We start from the raw sequence: 23,113 nt of genomic DNA on the forward strand, positions 1-23,113 counted from the left end.
AATGTTTGCCCAGGCTTATCCATCTGTGCTTATTCTCGGACTGGTCTCCAGCCAGCGGCCCTGATAGCAACATGTGTCTCTGTTGCCTCGGGGGTATCCCTGTATCCGCAGGATTTCCAGGGATTCCCCTCCGTATCCTGACTTCCCTTTTCCCTTTACACACACATGAAGAGACGGCGCACATAAAAAGGGTTACTCACCGTTCATCCCCACACACAGCACAGGGGAAGTGAGTAGAAGAATACAAACTTGTGCCACTACCTCTGAGTCACATGGATCACACTGTGCCTTGTTTCCTTGGAGACCAGATAGTGAAGGAGAAACTGACCACAGAAGAAAGAACAACTTTATTCTATTCCTCAGGCCCTGCTTTGTGTGTGTTCTGTGTGCTTTAGTAGAAGTGAGTACTCATTGTTGATCTGTTATATAGCGAGAGCCTGATGACCTTTGTGAGATTAAGAATTGAGATATTTAAAGTTTCTTAAAGGGACGGTACATCCCAAAATAAAATGAAAAATCAGTAAAAAGAGAATAACAGGGCAGACCTGTGCTGCTGATTCAAGTAATGTTCATTTCAGGATATCGTTTGAACCTCAGCGTTGCACCCCGACTGCTTTGTCAGAAACACAGCAGCTGTTGTATGTGTTTACAGTGCAGCCAAACAAACACACACATTGTTTTAATAACCAAGTCAGGCAGATAATTGGACTTTTTCCATGATGCCATGAGTGCGTTTGCACACAACAGCAGGTCACAGTAAATTTGGTTAACGTCCTGAGAAGTTGGAGGTTCACAGCCTGACATCTGCAGCTCTTCATCTAAAACCGGAGATGTACTTGCTTTTAATTAGGCATTCGCATGTGCATGATGACTGCCTCCTGTGTCCTGTGTCCATTTGGAGCATTGGTGGTTAAATTCTGCAAGATACAATACGCACATGAATGGTTGGGGCAGTGTAAGGCAGTATGGTGAGGACGTGACGATATGCTTGGTTTGGGGACCTTAAATACCATCTATGATGGCGCTGCTGTCACTTTTTCTGCCGTGATCTTAGAATTACTAATATAGTAACCTTCTCAAGTGTCGACATGTTTATTGTTTACATTAGGGTTGCCTCAGATTAAGAATTTTCCAAGTTGGACCAATAGTCGTAATTGGAGGACATTAGTCAACTAGTCGCCCACATGTTTATGATATTAATTTAGTTATTAATTATATATTTTGGGAGGCGCAACACAATGGTTTGAGTTGAAGGTGTGAGAAAGAATAGCATCAGTAACATTGTTAACACTGTGCTACATTACAGAGAAATACAAAACCGTACTAATGAACCTTCATTAATATAGGCCTATATTTTATCTACACGTGCACGTCACACACTGAGCGAGCCGCCCGTTAATGACGCTGTGGGCTAATGGGCATGTAGCTACTTCCATGTTTCAGATGATACGTCATGTTTGTAGTCAACCAATGAAGATGAGTTTACATATCACCTTGGGTTCATCCTTCACCTTCTGCCCGACATGTTATTAACTAGCCTGTGGAATAACCTCAGCTACCAGCCCTGGAAATTCTCCTGTCTGACTGCTGGGCGTGGCCTCTTCCTGTGTCTGTCCTTTCAAATTAAAGTCCCACATGGTCCAGTCATATAGGTTTTGATTTATTTTGACAAGGCGCAGCTCCTAATAGAGTTTCACATTTGTTCTTTTTTTAAAAATGAAATCTTGCTGACCTTTCTGGTCGACTAACGTTTGGTCGACTATGAGGGGGCAACCATGCAAATCCAGGAGTTCTACACAGGCTGAACTCTCTGTTGTGCCTCTATTGGAATCCATCAGTAACACATGAAGTACACAGCCAAGTATGTATGACAAGAATGGCAAAGGGACTGTAACGAAAGCAGCTGTAGACCACAACCTCTGGTTACTACATGTACTTTACAATGTTTAATAAAATAAACACACGCTACAAAAATTGGCTCCAACGCCTGGTGCACTTCCTGAGGGCCTGGGTTGTAGGACTTGTTGGGCACAGTAATACTATAGTGCATCACAGCTGTGTGCTTGTGGAGTATTTTACAACAACTTTGAAAGTGGCCAATAATCAAGGACTGGAACTATCCATTTCATAACTTAGTTTTTACACAGGGTCACCTAAGGTGCAAACTGCCTTAAGGCCCCTCTCAGTTTCAGTTTAGAAACTTAATACAGCTGTGATACTGTGCCAGGAGAGTGATCAGAAAACAGAGAGGCTGATAGTGATGAGATAAACATTAATGCTGGTTTACACGAATGCATTTTTTTGCCAATACTTAATACATAGTTAGGCAATTTAAATGAAAACTGCAACAGTATATAAGTAGGTAATTACAGAATGGAAATCCCTTTAATGGCTGTTAAATTTGTTAGCTTCAACTTCAAACCTCCCTCCCAACAGTGCCACTGTTTACTGCAGCGAGAGACGGAAAACGTCAACACTGTTGATGTCAAAAATTACAAATTGCATGTTCTCACAAAAGCTATAATCTGGCAGAGGCTATTATTATGATTTAGTGTGACAGTTATTTATAACCGACTTTAATCTTGTCCAGACTAGACTGCATCAGTGGAGTAAATGCTGTAACCCTGCTGCCGCACAGAGTTGTTAAGGAATAATTACTCCATTAAAAGGCTGAAACCTACCTTTTAGGCTCAGAGGGGCGACAGCTAGCTCTCATCTGAAGTCTGCCATCGATTTTGTGTTCCTCTTTAAATTGGTGGAGGCTGGTAAGTCACTGACACACACACAAACACACACTGATGGAGGAAATCAAGTTTAACCAAATAGCTGCTTCATTAATTCTTCAATCAGTCCGATTTAATGGAGTCTCAAACGGAGTTAAGTGAGGTCGTAGGGATGTTTTCCCTCTGTGAGTGTGTGTGTGCTTACACTCTTACTTAACTGAATATTAATAAAGGAATGGAGGTCAAGGGCATTGGGAATGTATGTGTGCCATTCAGATAAGATGCACAGAGAGGCCTTGGACTGTGAATGGTTGTGATGTATCTCAATCTTATAAACCACCGGCTACAACACTTGTCATCAATATATTAGTATTAGCAGTGCGTTGCCCTTCCTGAGGGAATTTCAGGGGAAAAAAGATTCGCCAACAGAGCAGCCAACAAAGCAAAACCTTGGAGAGCTCTGGGACTGCAGCTCTCTCTCTGACTCCAGCTTTGTTCTCCAGCAGTCAGCTGAGGCGTGGATGGCAGTGTGAGTGATTGATGAAGCTTTACATCAAGGCGTGAGTGCAGTGTAACTCCCATGTCACCTGCGTGTTTAGAAACACTAAAAAAACTGGGGAAATAAGTGGCGACACCGCGAGCCTTCGGACGTGGAGATTTTCTCATGAACTTGACCACTCCAGTGAGAGTGCTTCCTGTTTACAGACACTAATTGACTTTGATAATGCTTTACAACCTTGTATTTGGCCTTTTGTGAGCAGCATCCTGCTTCTTAGTATTTACACAAGACGCAGCCTTGGATGTTTATTTGAAGTGTGTCTGACACCATGATGGGGCTGTGTGTGTGATGATACCGCCATGACAGTAAAATAACTGCTCCACATGTGCTAACATCACCACTACAAGTCCACGTTGGCATACTGTGGCAACAAAGGTGTGACATCACCTCTATGGGCAAGTATAACTCGAGGGCGTGCCCATATCTGATAGCTGCCCACAACAACAGGTTTCGTTAAATTAAACATTCAATGATTAACCTCTTAAACTTTGATTTTTAACCCTGTAAAATGGGATTGTTTCATTTATACAGGCATAAATAATACATTCTTTCATTTGCAAATGAAAGGCTGAATTCATTAGCAATAATACACACTTTGACTCAAGTCAAGTCAACACTGATCCTGAGCTGCTTACATTAAAACTTTTACTTGGCATCACTCAGGATCAGCTCCACTTGTACATGTGCTCAGATGAGCCTTACTCAGTTTAAAGTGGTTTACAGGATCCACTACACTAGGGCCAAGCTGACGACTCTTGTATCAGGTGCTCTTTCTCCTCAGCAGACCACACACACACAATTTTCTCTTGGCCAAAGCTTGACTCCTTTTGGTCGTACCTTTTTGACACCCTCTCTGGGGTTCTAAGGATTCATCTAAACCCATGTCCCCTAACTGCCCCTAAGGATTTAATGTCTTTTCTCCACCTAGTGAAAATCACAGTCAGAGGATCTGTGAAAAGATTCCACAAAACTTGGGACCATGTCTCTCTTATATTAACTTTCTAACTTTTTATCCCCGTCTTTATCTTTAAAATTGTATTTATTTTTGTTTTATTAGTTTTATTTTATTTTATTTTATTTATTCTCGTCTTCCTTATCTCTTATGTCACTCAAAATAGACTTCAGGTACCAAAAATACTCATTATTTGCTCAATAACTCTTTTTATCCCCCTGGATTTATCTTTAAAATTTAGTTTATTTGTATTTTATTAATTTAATTTATTTTATAATTCTCTTCTACCTTATCTCTTATGTCACTCAAAATACACTTCAAGTACCAAAAATACTCATTAAGCAGAATGGCCCATTTCAGGGTAATATTGTTCATATTTCTGGATTATAATTACTGATGCATTAATGTGTTCATCAGCTGGTAAAGGGGGAGCTCATTTTATTTACTTTATATTTCCCTCCACAGATCAATAAAAATCTGGAAAGCAACAAATAAATGTAGTGCAGTAAAAGTACAATATTATCTTCTGAGATGTAGTGGAGTAGAAATATAAAGAAAAGGAAATTTTAGTTGAGTACCTCAAAATTGTATTTAAGCATATGATTGAATGTATGAATGTATGTTGTATGAATATGACTTTTCTCTACACCATGTTTTACCATTTATATTTATTCCATAATTGACTTTAGTTAATTGTAGCCACAGCGACCACAGTTTATGTAGACAAGATTTATGTCCACACAGTATTGCAGTACTGTATAAAAATGTCATTTATATGTTTGTTCTGACGCTTAATGGAAAATACAACATACACAAAATTGTTTTGCATCACAAGAATAAAGTGAAAATGTCTTAAGAATTAATTAAAATTTTCAGTGTAAGTGCCAGGCAGAGAAGAAAAATAATTCAGAGGAGGAATTTGTTCTTCTAATCTCACGATTGAAGTCAAATTTTTGAGAATAAATGGACTAACATTAGCACAGATGGCTGCAGCTACAGATTGCCTTGTTGAGATGAATACTTGTACTTGAGAATCAGAAGCAAATGATTTCTCTTTTAGCACAAACAGAAAGTGGTAATAAGTATTAGGTCTTTGTGTCGAAAATTGTGTAACTGCTCAGAGGGAGAAAAAACACACAAACATGAGAGAGGCGGCTGCATTTGTGCAAACTGGAGTAACTAGTAATGGACATATGCAAAGGTATTTATGGTTACACCTGCGTGTACTCCACAGTTTGGGCTAATAAGCTAACTATACCACCTCTGTTTGTGTTTTCTCTGCTCCAGATGTTTGTCGCAGACAAAGTTGAAGATTCAACCTGCAGCCTCCACGAGTTCTCTATAACTGGTTCTACGTATGCCCCCGAGGGACAAATGTAAGTATCGCACTTTAAACATTATACTGTGGAAAGTCTGTCCACCCTTACACCTCTTTATATGAACAAAATATCAGTGTGCTTTTTAAAATGTCACCAAAGCATTTTAACTCACAAAGAACCCTCACACCTTCTGTCCTCTCATCCTGGCCATGATGAAACTCTTTTTCAAAACAAGATATAATAGAAATGTAGTCGAGCACATGGCAAAACAAGATATAATAGAAATGTAGTCGAGCACATGGACATCGGAGCTATTTTCTTAAGGGGGGGACGGGGTTTTTGTTGGGAGGGGCGGGGGAAGCACGCACACTTATCAATGATTAAGGATTTGATTTGAAGTCATTTTATATTAACATGCAGTTATAAGAGAACTAGAATGGATGAACACGGCATCTTTATTATAAGAGAACTAGAATGGATGAACACGGCATCTTTATTGTTAAGAAAATGAAACTTTGATAACTGAATCAAGCCATTTAAGGACCATAACAGCATTATTTGTAACCTTGAATGAAAAAATGAAAAGTCTTTTAAGCAGGGTCGAGACATCGCTTTCATCCATAAGGTCACTGTGAGCGTTCATAATGGCCAAATGTGTTAGTCTCTCCTGCGTCATGGTGTTGCGCAGCCAGGTTTTCAGCCTGCGCAAGGCTGAGAAAGAGCGCTCGGATGCCGCGACAGATATGGGCAGGGCCAGACAGAGCTTAATGAGCTTCTCCACCTCCGACAGCATGGAGCGGGTTTGGGGCTGCAAGGTTTGCAGGATGGACACAACATCCTGGATGCCAAGGCTACTGTATGTAGTCAGGTAGGCTACATATCACATCAAAAGCATAGATCTAGGCATTAATGATATGAAAGAGATAAATGTAAGTCAGACAAATTGAGTTTAAATTCAGATTCTTTATTTTTTTAAAGCGTAATGCAGTGGGTAGGGAGGCTGATGGGGTGCGGGGGGGCGCACCCCTAGTTCCGACTAGTTCCGACGTCTATGGTCGAGCAAACTGTGGTGGGCTGTGGTCCAATATTTGTCACAAAAAGTGTTTATAGCTCTGCTTTATGGGTTGCTATGGCAATTCCTGCGATAACCAGGGAAATAGTTAGTGATCCTGTGTGCATATTAACAATGACAGAAACAAAAGGGTTTTACACAGTGTTTCAGTTCTGGGGCCATATCAGGAGGAGGTTTTAAATCTCAGTAAATGTGGAGGAATATAGGTAGGTGGCTGGTCATCGGGTAGGAGAAGGACTTTACAGATGATTGTGTTTGCGTGTTGTTTATTTTGCTGTTTGGTGAGTACAGGCAGCGCTCTGACTCTGCATGAACCTGTCGATTTCATAACAGCAGAGTGTGGGTTATTGTGTGGGAGCTTCGCTAGCAACGGTTGCAGTCTCTACTGGGAAGGGATCCATGGTTGTCATGCAATCAGCACTGTTTGTCGGGCACACACGCACGCACGTACACACACACACACACACACACACACACACACACACACACACACACACGGTTTACTACTGTACAACCACTGCTTTTTTCAGTCAACTTTGGAATGCTAAACAACTGAATGTCTTCCCCACTCATACATATTGATTAGGTTACTGAGTCTGAGGTGCAGCGAACCGTGAAGTGTTTTTCCCTTGTGTTTTGCTCTTATGTGTGATGTTTGTGTGTGTGTGTGTTCGTGTGTGTGTGTGTGTTTTACTTCCAGACTTAAAGGAGACAAGCCCATCCAGTGTGGAGACTTCGATGGACTTTTGGAGTTGGCCACTGTGTGCTCTATGTGCAATGATTCTTCACTGGACTACAATGAGGTCATTACCACACACACACACACACACACACAGATAATTGTATAGGTGCAATTCGTTTCCTCCTCTACACCTAACATCATTTTAAAGGATAACTCGTAACATTAATGGGCAACTTTGCACCATCAGTTATTGTCACTAAAGTGCTTGTTTTTGCCACTGACAGACTCAGATTGTTTCTCTAAATGTCTGACAACATTACGGCAAGGATCCCTACAGAGACAGACCTTTTTTAAGGAGTGAGATCCTTTTTGTTTCACCAGAAACATCCCCATTATCACCCTTACCAAACCCACCAGACTCCATTTAATTAAACAGTAATTTTAGCGTTGATAGAGCCAGCCTATTGTCACACCTAACTGGGTGGATTAAGAGTTTACTTTAACCAAACCATAGCTTGTGATTGTTGGAAGAGTGGAAAGACAGACCAAGACGGTTTTTGTGAGTTTTGTTTAGTTTCTGTCGACTTTGAATTAAGCGTGTTTCACGATGATAAAATGACTGTTGATTTAAATGGAGTCTGGTGGGTTTGGTTATAGGGACTTCAGGGCTGTTTCTGGTTCACAAAAAAGATCTCACTCATTAACAAAAGAGCCCAAAGACCAGTTTTTGTTGGTGTCCTTTCCATAATGGTGCCATACACTTAAATTAACAATCTGAGCCTGTCAGTGGCAAAAACAAACTTTCAGTGGACGTACACTGACAGTGCACAAATGCCTCTGCCGGCTCTATACTGCACCATTTTCAAACATTGTTGCTCCCATTAGTCACTTCGACACAAAAACATGAGAAAAGAGTCCAAGGTGAGAAAAAACAAAGTTACCCTTTAAGTTTCTGTGTGAAATAAATCCATCTGTGACACATAGAGCGTTGTGTAGGTCAGGTTTCTTTTCAGATGTCCTTATTCATTGACAGTATGTAGTTACACACTGTACTGACTCCATCAAAGGTAGAACTGGAATACACACATACACACAACAGAAAGCCTTCTCTTCCCCTTTCCTTCAGCTGAGCTAATTTTACTCTGACGTATGATCTTTTTCTCTGGTTTGGATTTCTTTTCTCACCTCTTTGTCATCACCATGGTATCACGGTAACTGTGCTGAGGAGCGAGGCCAGGGATAAGGCACTTCTCAGCTCCCATGTATCCTCCCAGACTCACTGTTTCTGTTCTCGTAAATGATTGTTTTACATTCAGTTTTGTGCGTTTTTAGAATAAAGAACATGTGTGTGAGATTAACATGGGCCAAACCAGGAGAGAGAGAGGGGGGGTTGAGCGCTGGAGGGCAGCGAGGTGTTTTATTGCCGAGTCACACAATCAAATGATGTGTGGTACGCCATCACTGGTTCATCTCACCTACATTTAAAACCACTTTGCATGTATGAGTCAAAGTTTGCGGAGGCAGGAGGTAAATGACCCAAAGATTTGCTCCCAGCAGGTGTGCTCAGGAATCATTCTTCAAGAGGGTTGTTCACATTTAACAATTGAGACGGTGTATGGCTTTAAGGATTTAATGTCTCTCCTCAGGTTTGATCTAAAATGTCACCATAAACAGGTTCTGAATTCAATGACTTCATCATTCTTGAAATGTTTGCTGTTTAAATAACGTACTTTATAAATCCCAAAACCTTTCAGCTGCAAATTTTGATATATTTCTGTTCCCTCACAGGCCAAAGGGGTTTACGAGAAGGTGGGTGAAGCCACAGAGACAGCTCTAACCACCTTGGTGGAGAAGATGAATGTCTTCAAGACTGACCTGTCTGGACTCAGCAAAGTGGAACGTGCTGGTGCCTGCAACTCGGTAAGCTACATGTGTGACACTGCAGAGTGATGTTTATCTCTCAAGGGAACCCCAGAGGCTTTACACAGCAGCATGTGTTAACAGGTCCCGGGGAGGATGTAAAAGTAGTATGAAGCCTTCATTGTCTCCAGAGGGAGCTGTGCAAAATAGAAAAAATACGGGTGTGTGGCAGTGTTATTTTGTTAGTGAAAACTTTGAAAACTTTGACAGAAGGCTTTTGTTGATGTCCCTTTATTTCAAAATGTGTAAAAATGAAAAATGTTTTTAGTTTCTGTGAAGTACAGTTAAGTTTGATTTATTTAACTAACACACCTAAAACCTGTGTTAACGGCAACAATATTTAACAGAAGTTCAAAAGGTCTTGTGCTCGACATATTATCCCCACATACAGCATGCTAACATTATTAGCATAACGCTGAAAACACACCAAGCAGTGGCAAAGTAATTCCATTTTTCTGTGGCTAAATGTCATTATAAATCACAAGGTTCAACGACAAAACAGTTTCCCTATTTGACTCTAACTAAACATGTTTTCCCCACATATACAACATACTAACATTATTAGCATTAGCTAAGGCATTATATTGCATGAATTAGGCTAGCAGCTAGCTGAATTTTCCTCTACTCAAATGAACTGGGATAAATCCCACTTAAGACTTACAAAGCTATTTTGTGGAGGCTTTATTGTCTTTGCAATTTCTGCAAGTTTCTTGTCTGTGACATAAAAGTAAATAAAAGCTTTGTTTCCACTAAAGAAAATGGCTTCAGTTAAATAAACACGACATTTAAAATCTAAAATAAAACAAAAGACTTAAAACCAGTTGTAATTTTTAGTAAGCAACTAAAGCTTTATTGAAAATGCTTGTCAAAATTCAAACTGGGGTTTGGAGGTAAAGAAGAAAGACCTCTGTAGCCTAGCAGCTTGAGGCTACATCACTACTAGCATAACACCCAAATCTCTGATCCAGCTATCAGTGGGCAAGTTGCATTGTGGGTAACGTAGAAGCCAGGTTTTCACACAGAAGAAGAATGTGTGAAGTAAAACAGACCATTTTTATGCCTGTATTTCCATTGCTAAATCTGTGGAGTACTCCTTAAATGTCCAGGCAGTGCTGTGTGAGATCGGTTTAGTACTCGTCTTCAGTCATTCATTAACCGTGAGCATACTCACCATATCCGCTGCAGGCTTTGCACTTCTCAGCATGAACGTACCAATGAGACTCTAATTACTCTGCTCATTATACCACACTGTAGCTGCCTGGTTGAGAGGATGACATAATGACCCCCTGTTTATACATATCTGTTACGGATTATTTTACATTTAGCTTCATCCACAGTCCACAGACTTGCAACAGGTTCGAGGTTGAGTCACCAGGTTCATGGTTGTCGACAGACACATATGTTTGCCTTCAGGGTGTGAACCTGTGAGTGTTTGTTTAAAAGTTGAAATGTTTAAAATGTCATTTACAGCAGACAGCAAGCCTGCCCGCACCGTTACACTGAGTTCAGGTCAGTTATGCACAAAGCTCACTGCAGCTAATCACGCATGAAGTGCCGGATCTCCTCTTAGAAGATGTCAGATGTGAATGTAGAGTCAGACCTATGCAGGAGAGCATGTCTTAGTGTGTGAACGACCAATGAACCGCGAAGATGATGTTGGTGTTTCAGTGCTGAGGTGCCTGTCATCCACTGTGTTGAAGTCAGTCACCTCTGGTTTCAAGCCTCTTTACATCACTGTACATATTCAGCAGGTCATTAAAATCCCTGTTAGTGTCATCTCAGGAAGAACAGAGCTCGTCTGTTGGAAATGCTCAGCAGCCTCGTAGTGACAGAAGTCAGAAGGGCAGATGAGATGTATTCAGATCCCTTACCGCAATTACACTACTAATACCTCTCCGTGACAATACACCACTAACAGTAAAAGTCCTGCATATAGAATTTTACCTAAAGTAAAATATTCCCTGTCAGTGTTTTCCTATCCTGTCGGGTGTTTTTGGATTAATATTACCGCTACATTAATGTGTGTGTTGCTTTTTACTGCTGTAGATGTTTAAGGTTGTGCTCATTTCAACCCCTTTATGCACTGTTGGGTAGTTTAATCGACAGCAAAGCATCATATTCTATAAGATCATCATATGTTTTTAGTGTGGCTGTCCTGTCAGAACCATGTATCCTTAAAAGGTCAACCTTTCATGGTGTTTTCAGCTCTGTGACGATGCATTTTCCAGCTGATCCAAGAGGGTTTTTAAAGAATTTATTTAACTTAAAGGGACAGTTCATCCCAAAATTAAAAATACATGTTTGTTCTCTTACCTTTGGTGCTGTTTATTCATCTAGATTGTCTTGGTGTGAGTTGATGAGTATTAAAGATATCTGCTGTAGAGATGTCGGCCTTCTCTCCAATATAATGGAACTAGATGGCACTTAGCTTGTGGTGCTTAAAGCGCCCAAAATAATACATTTAAGAAACTCAATAGCAATGTTTCTTTTGTCAGAAATCGTGACCCGATTGCTCAAGATAATCCACAGGCCTTGTTGTGAGCAGTTTCATGTAGGAACTATTTTCTTTACACTGACAAACCGAATCACCACGCTAGCTCACCACTGAACTAACGTCACAGCTCAGCCAAGGAGGATGCCATTAATGTTAACATGTTGCGCTGTCTTGGGCATGAGCCTCTTGTCCATGAGTAGAGGCACACTTTCCTCTGCGCGGTGATATGGTCGGTGGGTGAAAAGGAAATAGTTCCTTGGGGTGCCCATTAGCTCACTTGGTAGAGCAGGTGCCCATTTATAAAGGCTTGTCTTTGCTGAAGAGGCCACAGGTTCGATAACCTACAGCCCCTTGCTGCATGTCATGCCCCCTCTTTCTCCCCCCTTCACACTAAACTAACTGTACTATCGATTAAAGGCAAAAAAACGAACATACTACCGCCATGAAACTACTCACAACTAGGTCTAAGGGGAAAACTGTTCCCCTAGTAGGTAGAAGATTTTTCTCAAAAAACTAAGGAACATCCTTCAGTTTGTCACAAACATTCAACATCAGCACATCTGGAGATACATAGTTTTCACTGGACAGGAAGGGGATGGAAAGCTTTAACCCGCAAAATAACTAAAGCTTCCAGACAAATGTAATGCTGTAAACAGTACAATATTTACCTCTGAGATGTAGTGGAGGAGAAGGAGAAAGTAACATGCAGATACCTTGAATTTGTATTCTCATTGCTCTTCCTGATTGATAGAGAGGGGAAGTTTGTCACACTAACAAATTTCAGGACATCCATCAGATGTTTGATGTCCCCTGACAGGACGTGTGTACATCACAGAGAGCACCGTGACTGTTCACCTCTCAGCCTGTAATGGGATCAACACAGACTCTGAACTGCAGGGACACCTGCTGGTACAATAAGACATGGCATTTAATGTAGATAAAACAGTGTGGAAGGAGTAGGGATGTTTTTAGACTCCTACAGTCCTTTGATCTGCCTTCTTGTTAGCATTTTGTTATTATTTTCTATATGCTTCTGATTGTTCTTGCTCACTGTGCTCAGCCCTGTGCTGTTGTACACAGACGTGAAGCTGCAGTCAGATATCCAGACAAGGTTGTTGAGTGCTCGGTCCAAAGTGTCATCCTTCAGCTGTCAGTAGCTCAGCCAAAGCTCTCAGTCAGGCGCTGGCCGCCGGCCTGACGGCTGCCCACGGATACAGCTATTTAGCTCACGCTTTGACTCTTAGTCACTTTCTTCTCCTCTGTCTCTTTTCTCCTCTTTTCATCCATCAGGTGATCAAACAGCTGATGAAGAAAGAGTTCACCCTGGAGTTCTCTCGTGACCGCAAGTCGATGTCTGTGTACTGCACCCCTGTTAAGCCGGGCTCCCAGAGCAAGATGTTCATCAAGGCATGAGAGAATAATACGATCACAAATACACAAAGAGCGAGACACACTTTGCGTCATTTGCATTTGTTGCTATTGATTCTTACTCTTCTCCTCACAGGGTGCTCCGGAGAGCGTGATTGAGCGCTGTAATTACCTTCGGGTGGGGACAGGGAAGGTGACGCTGACACCGGCCCTGCGCGACCAGCTGCTGTCTAAGATCAGGGACTGGGGGACAGGCAGGGACACCCTGCGCTGCCTCGCCCTGGCTACACATGACGTCCCACCACGCAAGGAGGACATGGACTTGGAGAACTCCAGCAAGTTTGCAGAGTATGAGGTACAGTAGAGGACATCTGAGGTTTATCTTAGGAATACAAATTTTTCAAATAGACCCTTTTTTTTAAAGGTATACTATGCAGTAATTGTTGGTTTTTGTTTTTTAACACCTAATTGCAGAGAAGATCAAGTCTCTTGTAGAGGAATTAACGTATTATTACTCTTATCAGGGTGGCTCACTGGCAGATACAGACATGAAATGCTTTTCAAAATCTTCACATTCACTGGGCAAAATAAGAAAACCATCTCAACCTAGGTCACATCTAAAAGCCCAGACACACCAAGCTGACATCAAAGAGCTAGTGGCAACGAAGGCCAACAGTTCAGCTGCGTCGTCTCATGGCTACAGCCAATGGCCAACTACTGCAAATGTTCCACGCCTGCATGTGAGGAAATAACTCTCCACACCAGCAGGCGGCTAGAGTCTGTATTGGTCATTCAAAAGGGGAAACCGGAAGACCGTCAGGACGTATTCATGACTCTAGTTAGCCAGTTAGCACATTAATAGTGTAACACGATAATGACAGAACAAATTACATTTACCGTGTGCTAGCCAACAGTTACACAGACAGTTGCAAAACGTTTCTGCTAAAGAGCATAATGGCTAAAAAACATAATATTACCTAATACCTTCTTGGTGTGGACGACCCTGAAGAGGTGCTGATAGATTTTCTTTTATCTCTGGACAGAGCCAGGCTAGCTGTTTCCAGTCTTTATGCTAAGCTAAGCTAATTGTCCTCTGGCTGTAGCTTCATATATTATGGACAAATTTGGGAGTTGTATCAATCCTCTCATCTAATTATCGACAGGATGCTGAACCATTCCTTAAATGTCAAATTTGCTGCTGCCTTCATCCACTGAAAGCATAATGCTCCTTTCTTTTTCCTTTTGTTGTGTAAAAAGTAATCGGTTTGATGTTTTCAGCTGCAAAACAAACAAGAGGTGAATTTCATTTCTGTGGAACTGAGGTGAGATTCTGTTTTGAGATATAATTCTGTGCAACCTAATCCTCCTCTCTTTCTTTTTTTCTCTGTTCTTATTCAGTTGGGTCTCACGTTTGTCGGCTGTGTGGGCATGCTCGACCCGCCCAGGAAGGAGGTGATCGGTTCAGTGAAACTGTGCAGCGAGGCGGGCATACGTGTGATCATGATCACCGGAGACAACAAGGGCACAGCTGTGGCCATCTGCAGACGAATCGGCATCTTTGGTGAGGAAGAGGACGTGACAGGAAAGGCATACACGGGCCGCGAATTTGATGACCTCCCGCCCGAGGCCCAGAGAGAAGCCGTCAAACGGGCGCGATGCTTCGCCCGCGTCGAGCCCGCTCACAAGTCGAAGATAGTTGGATACCTGCAGTCATTCGATGAGATTACTGCTATGGTGAGAGAACGGGATGATGCAACTTTCTCCACTCACAGCTCTAATGTCTTACACTGACACCCCCTTCAACTTTCACACGTCTCTCTGCTTCCTTCTTCTTTCTTTATGCCTGTTGCAAGGCAACAAAAATGCATATCCTCCTTCCTTCAACTCGTGTGAATGACTTGGGGAGAATGCATGAGCAGAGGCCAGTGAGGCATGACATGTTTCAGCTGCTCCCTCAGACACTGCTATCAGAAGCTGTCATCTTGGGCCCGCTCTGCTGCTTCCTATCTGACACACGTCTCAGAAGAGGGGCTGATGGGAGGGAGGGAGACAACAATATCACCATTTGCCTGTCAGACTAACTCCACCGTTCACTGCAGTCTAAAGCCGCTTTAGGCCCTGCCATGACAGATTAATATATCTCACTTGCTCAGCTTTAGTTTAATCCTGTCTGGATCTGAAACGATAATGAGACTTTGCATAATCGTTTTCAATCATCGTTAGTTTGTTAGACCCATCTCTGTTCAAAGAATAATTTGGAATGCGGGCTCAGTGTTTTAAGATTGAACAAGTTGAGGCAAGAACTGTTACAAAAATTTGAGTTTCTCTCTCCTTTAATGCACCACACAACAGCGTGTGTTTGTTTGCCAAAGTTTTATCCTCCATAGAGGTTTAGTAAATTTTCCTCCATTACCTGAAACAAGTGCTTAAAGGAAAAGTTCACCCCAAATTAGAGAATCCAAACTTTGCTCTCACCTGTAGGGCTGTCTATCAGTCTAGATTGTTTTGGTGTGAGTTGCTGAGTGTTGGCGATATCTGCCTTCTCTCCAATATAATGGAACAAGATGGCACTTGGCTTGTGGTGCTCAGAGCGCGAGTAATGTCTCTTCCTAGAGGTCATGACCTGGTTACTCAAGATAATCCACAGACCTTGTTGTGAGCAGTTTCATGTAGGAACTATTGTCCTTCCAAGGAACTACACTAGTCAACCGTATCCCCGTGCAAAGGGGAGCATCCATCTACTTGTGGACAACAGAGATGTAATCATTAATGGTGTCATCCTCATCTGAGCTGAAACGTTAGCTAACTCAGTGGTGCTGCTAGGTGTGCTGGCAGTAATACTGCTAAAAAACGAGTAAAATCATGTTTTCTGAATTTTGGCATCAACTTGGTATCAACATATTGGTTCTCTTCACATCCCTAGTTCCTACGTGAAACTGCTCACAACAAGGTCTATTAATTATCTTGAGTAACCAGGTCATGATTTCTGGAAAGAGACATTGCTATTCCATTATATCAGAGAGAAGGCAGACATCTCTACGGCTGATATCTACAACAGTTGTCACATCACACCAAAACACTCTAGACTAGTAAATTGCACTATAGGTAGGAGGAAAAATATGTTTTTTTGATTTTGGGGTGAACTGTCCCTTTAATGATACAAGTGGTCTTTCCTCGTCACAGACAGGAGATGGTGTGAACGACGCCCCGGCCCTGAAGAAAGCAGAGATCGGCATCGCCATGGGCTCCGGCACTGCCGTGGCTAAGTCGGCGTCTGAGATGGTGCTGTCTGATGATAACTTCTCCACCATTGTGGCTGCTGTGGAGGAGGGCAGAGCCATCTACAACAACATGAAGCAGTTCATCAGATATCTCATCTCCTCTAACGTGGGGGAAGTGGTCTGGTGAGGAACAGAAACACACACTGAGGTCTTCACTTTGAGCCTGACGTCATTAGCTGATGTTTCTTCTCACTGTTCCTCCCCAGCATCTTCCTGACGGCCATCCTGGGTCTCCCCGAGGCTCTGATTCCAGTCCAGCTGCTGTGGGTGAATCTGGTGACTGATGGGTTGCCTGCCACCGCCCTGGGCTTCAATCCCCCAGACCTGGACATCATGGACAAACCTCCCCGCAACCCCAAGGAGCCCCTCATCTCCGGCTGGCTCTTCTTCAGATATCTGGCCATTGGAGGTAGCATTAGCTCTGACCTGAAAAAAACATCTGTCAATTAACGTGTGATTGTGTCACAGTACAGATGGTTTGCATTTTACAGATGAGGATGCACACAGCCAGGGGGTTTAACAAAAGTAACAAAAGAGACATGCTGGGATTCCGGTAAAATCAAGTTTTAGAGTTTGGCCGTATCTTTGCATTTCCAAAACGTTTTTTTTAACTGCACCCTCTTGTTGATAGACATCAGTTGAGAAGCTAATCTTTCACATGAAACAGACACCCCAAGTTAAAGGAACTTCAACAAAACGACAATTTGGAGATCAGTTACTCAGCCTGTGTGATGGTGAATCGGTGAGTAAAACTTTGTTTTTGTTTTTGCATAATTCCACGGTGAACGAAGAATCCAAAAAACTGAGGTCATTTTTAATGAATTGAAAGAAAAGGGGTCCATGTTTAACATAGCAATACTATGTCAGAACATCCGTTGACAAACTCTGACATGCTATATTACATACTATACTGACTCTCTGCAGTCTCAAGGATCAGGCGCTGAATTACTGTGATTTTATTAAGAGTGAACAACGTGTTTCACCGGTGGCTTCTTCAGGTTTGACCAACCCACAATAGTTCAGTTCAGTGTGCGGTGGTTTGTGTTGATGATTTTACATGCATGTTTGCTTTTGCTAAAACATTACTATCTAAAACTAAACCGAAAGTAAAAGTCATCAAAGCTTTCCTCAAAGCCAGACTCCACTGACAAAAGTAGTAATTTTAACCCCTCTGACCACAGGAGCTGCTGGTCTACCTCTGCCTTGATCAGTTGGTTAGTTTGTGTGACTTTGGTGAATCCAAACTAACCTTTTAATACACCAAAGTCACACAAAAACACAGATTAACTGATTGATCGAGGCAGCAGTAGATGAGCAGTTTTTGTCAATGGAGTCTGGCTTTGAAGAGAGCATTGATATTCAGTTCCCTGTCAGAAAGGGCCATCTGTTTGGGAAGTACTGAATATATGACTGGATAAATGAGTCTGTAAACAGATATTTTGATGTAGTTTTGGTGTTGTTAAACATGGTCGTCTATGACTTCAATTCATCAAGAATTTCTCAGTTTTTGGATTCTTCGTTCACTGTGGAGACATGTGAGACAAACAAAGTTTTCTTTACAAATTCAGCAGAACAAGGGGTGAGTAACTGATAAACAAATGATCACTTTGTGGGTTAAGTATTCCTTTAAAAGCACACCCAAAAAACAGTAGCACACGTGGATTTCCTGATGTTTCTTCCATAAGTTAAGTTCCTTATTCTGAATGTTAACATGTATGAAATATGTGTATGTAATACCGTATATATCCTTCTGTTTACCATCAGAATACACCAGAAACTAGATACGTGCCAGGTTATTTACATGAGCAACAACTTTTAACTCAAACTGTATCACTACAGCATTTAATACGTCTTAGCCTATATCATGATAAAATGAGACTCCTGCTCGCCTGTTTGTGATTGTTTTTTTCTCTAAAATATTATTAACAACTTAAAGCATTTTTCATCTCAAAAAATGAGGCACAATGTGCTTGGCTCACAATAAGACCTTGAAGACTGGGTGCTGGATCCTTAATGTAGATAATAACAAAGCAAAGACTAGGACAGCACTCCAATTTGACTTTTTAATATTGCCACATGGACGTTTTGGGCAAGACGCCCCTGTTCAGCGATGCAGCTGCCAGAATACACACTGAAGAGGGAGTCTTGCCCGAAATGTCCTTGTTGCAATGTTAAAGAATGAGTCTTTAGTTTGTTACTTTCCACCCGAAGCCATCAGTCTGCCACATCTATCAGCTGTCACCAAGTCACACACTGAAATATCAAACTAATCACCAAAGATCACAGAACCTGAACCAGAACCAGAACTAGAATCGTCCACCATCCAGGCTAATTCAACACTGTGAGCTAACAGGGAGGTTTGCTGTCTGGGATACTGAATATTTTCCACCTGTTATTTTTGTGATTCATACAATTTAAAGCACAAAAACAACTTCTGAATCTCACCATAGGTCATTATGCTGGTTTGCAGTAGTGGAATGTGACTAAGTACATTTCTTCATGTACTGTGCTTAAAGCTTCAGTTTGTTAATTTAAAAAACACCTTTTTGTCATATTTGCTGAAGCTGTCACTACATCCACACAGTATAATATCCTCCTATTGCCTCCCATGGCATTAGCTTGAATTGACTGTGGGGCACTAAAAACAACCAGTCAGAGCTGCTGTCAATTACAGCTATCAATCATGTCAGTCAGAGTTGTGGTCAGACTGTCAAACTAGGCAGAGTTGATCAAATATGAATCAAGATTCTGTTACTGCATTGTCTATTTCTTGCCTCAGATGTTTTCAGAAACATATTTTAGTGTACTGTTTAGCTGTAAAATGAGAGTTTGTGGCCAGGCAGCCACGTTGGAGGCAGTCAATCAAAGCATCAAGCACCGCCCACCAGCCGGACTAACTTTCTTACTTACAGCTCAACAGTAGAATATGTTTTGAAAACATTTGAAGCAATAATATTTTACTTTGAACTTTACTTATGATTTAATATTATATATCAATGTTATAAGCCAGTGGTTCCCAACTGGTCCAGCCAGATTTCTCCTCAGTCGCTAGTTCAAGGAGGTCTACACATTTTAATATATTCAGCGTCATACTTGGGTTTGGCCATGTCATTGAGCTAGTTTGCTGTCTCTTTTAAGTAGCTGTCCGTTATTCACTCACTCTACTGCAGGAAACGGCACTTCAAAATAAAAGCCCTGTGATGGAAATTCACTGTGATTCAAAAACTGTGTTTTTTACAAAGTCAACACATTCCTGAGTCACTTACTTTTGGTAGTTGACATATGTTTTGATACTCATACTTCTGTAATTTAACTTAAAGGTCCAGAGGGAATTAGGGGGACATATTGGCAGACTTGGAATATAATATACTGTAATACGTTTTTTTCTTTGGTGTATAATCACCTGAAAATAAGAATCATTGTGTTTTCCTTACCTTAGAATGAGACATTTATATCCACATACAGAGCAGGTCCTCTCCTAAGTAGATCATCATATTGCACTGCCATGTTGTTGCTATAGTAGCTCAGCAGGGACAAACCAAACACTGGCTCAAGATAGGGCCCTTTACGTTTTTACATTACGTGCAGTTTGCAACCTCAGATTTGGAGTGCAGGACAATGAAACACTAAAAAAATGTTTCCCTCCTTGAACTAAACACCATCTGTCTGTATAGTATTTATAATAATCTTGAACTTGCACTAAATGTTTCCTGTCTGTTTCTCCTGTAGGATATGTGGGTCTTGGTACAGTGGGTGCTGCCACATGGTGGTACCTGTTTGATGACGAAGGCCCACAAGTGACTTTCTATCAGCTGGTGGGTTGCAAAACATTGTTCTGCTCTTTTCATTGGCTGCAGCACCGTCCTTAGAATATAGGGTTTTTTGTTTTAGTTTTTATCTTTGTGATTGTTTTGTGTGTACCCCTCGGTAGCCAGTATTATAAATCCCTGCTGTTGGACACAGTAATGTTTGGCGACCCCAGTGGTGCATATACAGAAATAGAAAGGAAAGTAAGACCCATGTGGTTTGATTGCACATGGTGGGTACAAGGCCAAGGTCCTGCAGCTGTTCCCCCATCAGATCTGAGCCTCATCAAACCAGGTCGCAGGGGTCCTAGTGACACACACATACAGTACAGACACCCAAACACACTAACTCCTGTCTGTCTCTCTCTACAGAGCCACTTCATGCAGTGTACAGAGGAAAACCCTTTGTTCAAGGACATAGACTGTGAGGTGTTTGAATCCCGATACCCAACAACCATGGCCCTGTCTGTGCTGGTCACTATTGAAATGTTCAATGCACTCAACAGGTCAGTCATCTGATGTCAGGGTCAACTCTAAAAAGTCATGGCTGTCAGATGTTTATTAAAAAAAAGACACTGTCATCCAACAGCACAGCGCTCTCTTTGGGAAAGAATTACCCAGAGAAACATCCATCACAAACATCATCTCTTTTTACTGCTGACGGATTAATGTTGCTGTTTTTAATGCTGGTATATTTTAGAATCTGCATTTGGGGAATGAGGCAAAGGGTTCAAGCTTAGCCGCACATCTTAAGAAATGGAATAATGCTTATTTAGGGAGGCAGAAAATAAAAGGAACAGTGGTATGAAGGGAAAACTCCCAGTGTTTTTGCCAGGATTGCTCATGGAGCAAGTCTGTCAGTAGCTCCCTATAGAAACAAATGCGAATGTCTCATTTAGGAAAGAATCTGAGAAAGGGAAGGTTAAAATAAAGAGCTGCCTCACCAATGAAGATGTTATCCCAAAGCAAGACAGTCGGTAAAGCTGACAGAGAGGACGTGTGTTTACATGGTTACTATCACCTGTATACGGAGGGAGTCTTGTGAAGATGATGTACTCGGTGTTATAAAGACATTTAAATTAAATGTCGGTTGTAATTTTTCTACAACAAATGATTTCAGCCTTTAAGTGTGTGAGCTTGCCAGAATCTTTTTCGTTTGATCTTTGCAACATGTAAGAATAACTTCCATGTAAGTCCCTAATGTCAACTTGTTTTGATCTATGAAAACTTCTCGCCGCCAGTTTGTCTGAGAACCAGTCCCTGCTCAGGATGCCTCCCTGGGTCAACATTTGGCTGCTGGGAGCCATCATCCTCTCCCTCTCCCTCCACTTCTTCATCCTCTACGTCGAGCCACTGCCGGTAAGTATTCATCCATGATAAGACTACGTCAGTGAGTCTACTTTGGATCGATGGGGTGTTGTGCAGAATGCATACTGATAATTGTACATGTCATGGTCCAAATGCATGATGATAGTTTTAAAAGGCAGTTTCTTCTTGACAGTGTCGTTTCTAATGGAAAAATATTGCTACAGAGAATAGAAGAGTAGCCCTGAAAGCTAATAAAACTGTACCTTCAGAAAACACATGCAAAAAGACCAGACTCATAACACACGACCAAATACAGAAAACATGGCCAAATACAGCAATGCACCAAATACAGAAAGCACAACCAGATGCAAAAAATATGACCCAAAACAGAAAACATAACCACATACAGAAAAAGCAACCAAATATGAAAATACAACCAAGTACAGAAAACGTGACCAAATAACATTAAATGCAACCAAATGGGGAAAACCCAACCAAGTACAGAAAACGCAACCAAGTACAGAAAATGTGACCAAATGCAGAAAACCCAACCAAATCTGAAAATGCAACCAAATCTGAAATTGTGACCAAATACAGAAAACCCAACATAATGCATAAAACGTAACTAAATTTGAAAACGCAACCAAGTACAGAAAAGGCGATCAAATCTGAAAATGTGACCAAATACAGTTAACGCAACTAAATACAGTTAACGCAACCAAATGTATAAAACGCGACCAAATTTGAAAACGCAACCAAGTACAGAAAATGTGACCAAAAATAGAAAATACAACCACATATAGGAAACATAACCAACAGCTGGTCGTCAAAGCAGCAGAGCTGCTCTCCTCCTGCTCTGTCTGCTCAGTCAGCTCGAGCTAACACAGCACAACCTGATCTCATCCCTGTTCTTGATATTTTACTGCTTGGGCCGAAGCCTCACAGCAGCAGTTCACATCTGACACAGAAAACCTGTCACTGTCGTTAAACCCATTAATGACCATTAATAACTGCTGGGTAGCGTTCGTTGTGTGATGTGAACAGTCGGCCCTGTCACTGTGTCTTTGACTCTGTCCTCCAAGGCAGAGGGCTCCGGTCTTACCTTTGCATAGCTCCTTTGCATAGTGTCTACTGTGGCTCTGTCCAGCATCTGATGCCTTGTTAGAAGAGTTTCTGACTTCTTGGTTTCCTCTGTCCTTCAGTTGATCTTCCAGGTGACCCCTCTGCGCTGGTCCCAGTGGATCATGGTCCTGAAGATTTCCATTCCAGTCATCCTCCTGGATGAGGCACTGAAATATATCTCCAGGAACCATCTAGAAGGTATGGTGAGACTTTTTTGTTCCACTTTCTCAAATGAATCAACCCAGAACAATTCTTGTCATGACTCTGACACATTCATAGTTGGTGAGGTTTGTTAAAATCAATGAATGTTGAAAATCAGATTTTACTGACAAGTCTTTTCTGCTCTTTTTTTCTCTCCTACGTTTCTTATTCAGCCTAAATTCTTTTTATCTCACCTTCTGTGGAAAGGTACTTTATTTCCAACTTCTTTATGTCTCCTTCCCTCCACAGTAGAAATAGCTTTAGACTGATCACACTGCATATTCTAAATGATGTTTCTTTTCCGTC

The 23,113-nt window shown here is 41.6% G+C and overlaps 1 protein-coding gene across 1 annotated transcript in view; it reads left to right on the top strand.

Moving 5' to 3' along the window:
- atp2a3 (ATPase sarcoplasmic/endoplasmic reticulum Ca2+ transporting 3) overlaps window positions 1–23,113 on the top strand; it is a 75,806-nt gene that overhangs the window by 47,135 nt on the left and 5,558 nt on the right. The window contains exons 9-20 of the mRNA XM_050036989.1: window positions 5,522–5,610; window positions 7,326–7,428; window positions 9,096–9,227; window positions 13,012–13,128; window positions 13,226–13,444; window positions 14,488–14,823; window positions 16,273–16,493; window positions 16,577–16,779; window positions 20,100–20,185; window positions 20,549–20,682; window positions 21,418–21,535; window positions 22,687–22,804. Coding sequence (XP_049892946.1) covers window positions 5,522–5,610; window positions 7,326–7,428; window positions 9,096–9,227; window positions 13,012–13,128; window positions 13,226–13,444; window positions 14,488–14,823; window positions 16,273–16,493; window positions 16,577–16,779; window positions 20,100–20,185; window positions 20,549–20,682; window positions 21,418–21,535; window positions 22,687–22,804 — 1,876 coding nt within the window. The remainder of the gene's footprint in view (window positions 1–5,521; window positions 5,611–7,325; window positions 7,429–9,095; window positions 9,228–13,011; window positions 13,129–13,225; window positions 13,445–14,487; window positions 14,824–16,272; window positions 16,494–16,576; window positions 16,780–20,099; window positions 20,186–20,548; window positions 20,683–21,417; window positions 21,536–22,686; window positions 22,805–23,113) is intronic.

This window comes from Epinephelus moara, chromosome 3, assembly GCF_006386435.1.
Source record: "Epinephelus moara isolate mb chromosome 3, YSFRI_EMoa_1.0, whole genome shotgun sequence".
In the NCBI taxonomy this organism is placed as follows: Eukaryota; Metazoa; Chordata; class Actinopteri; order Perciformes; family Serranidae; genus Epinephelus; species Epinephelus moara.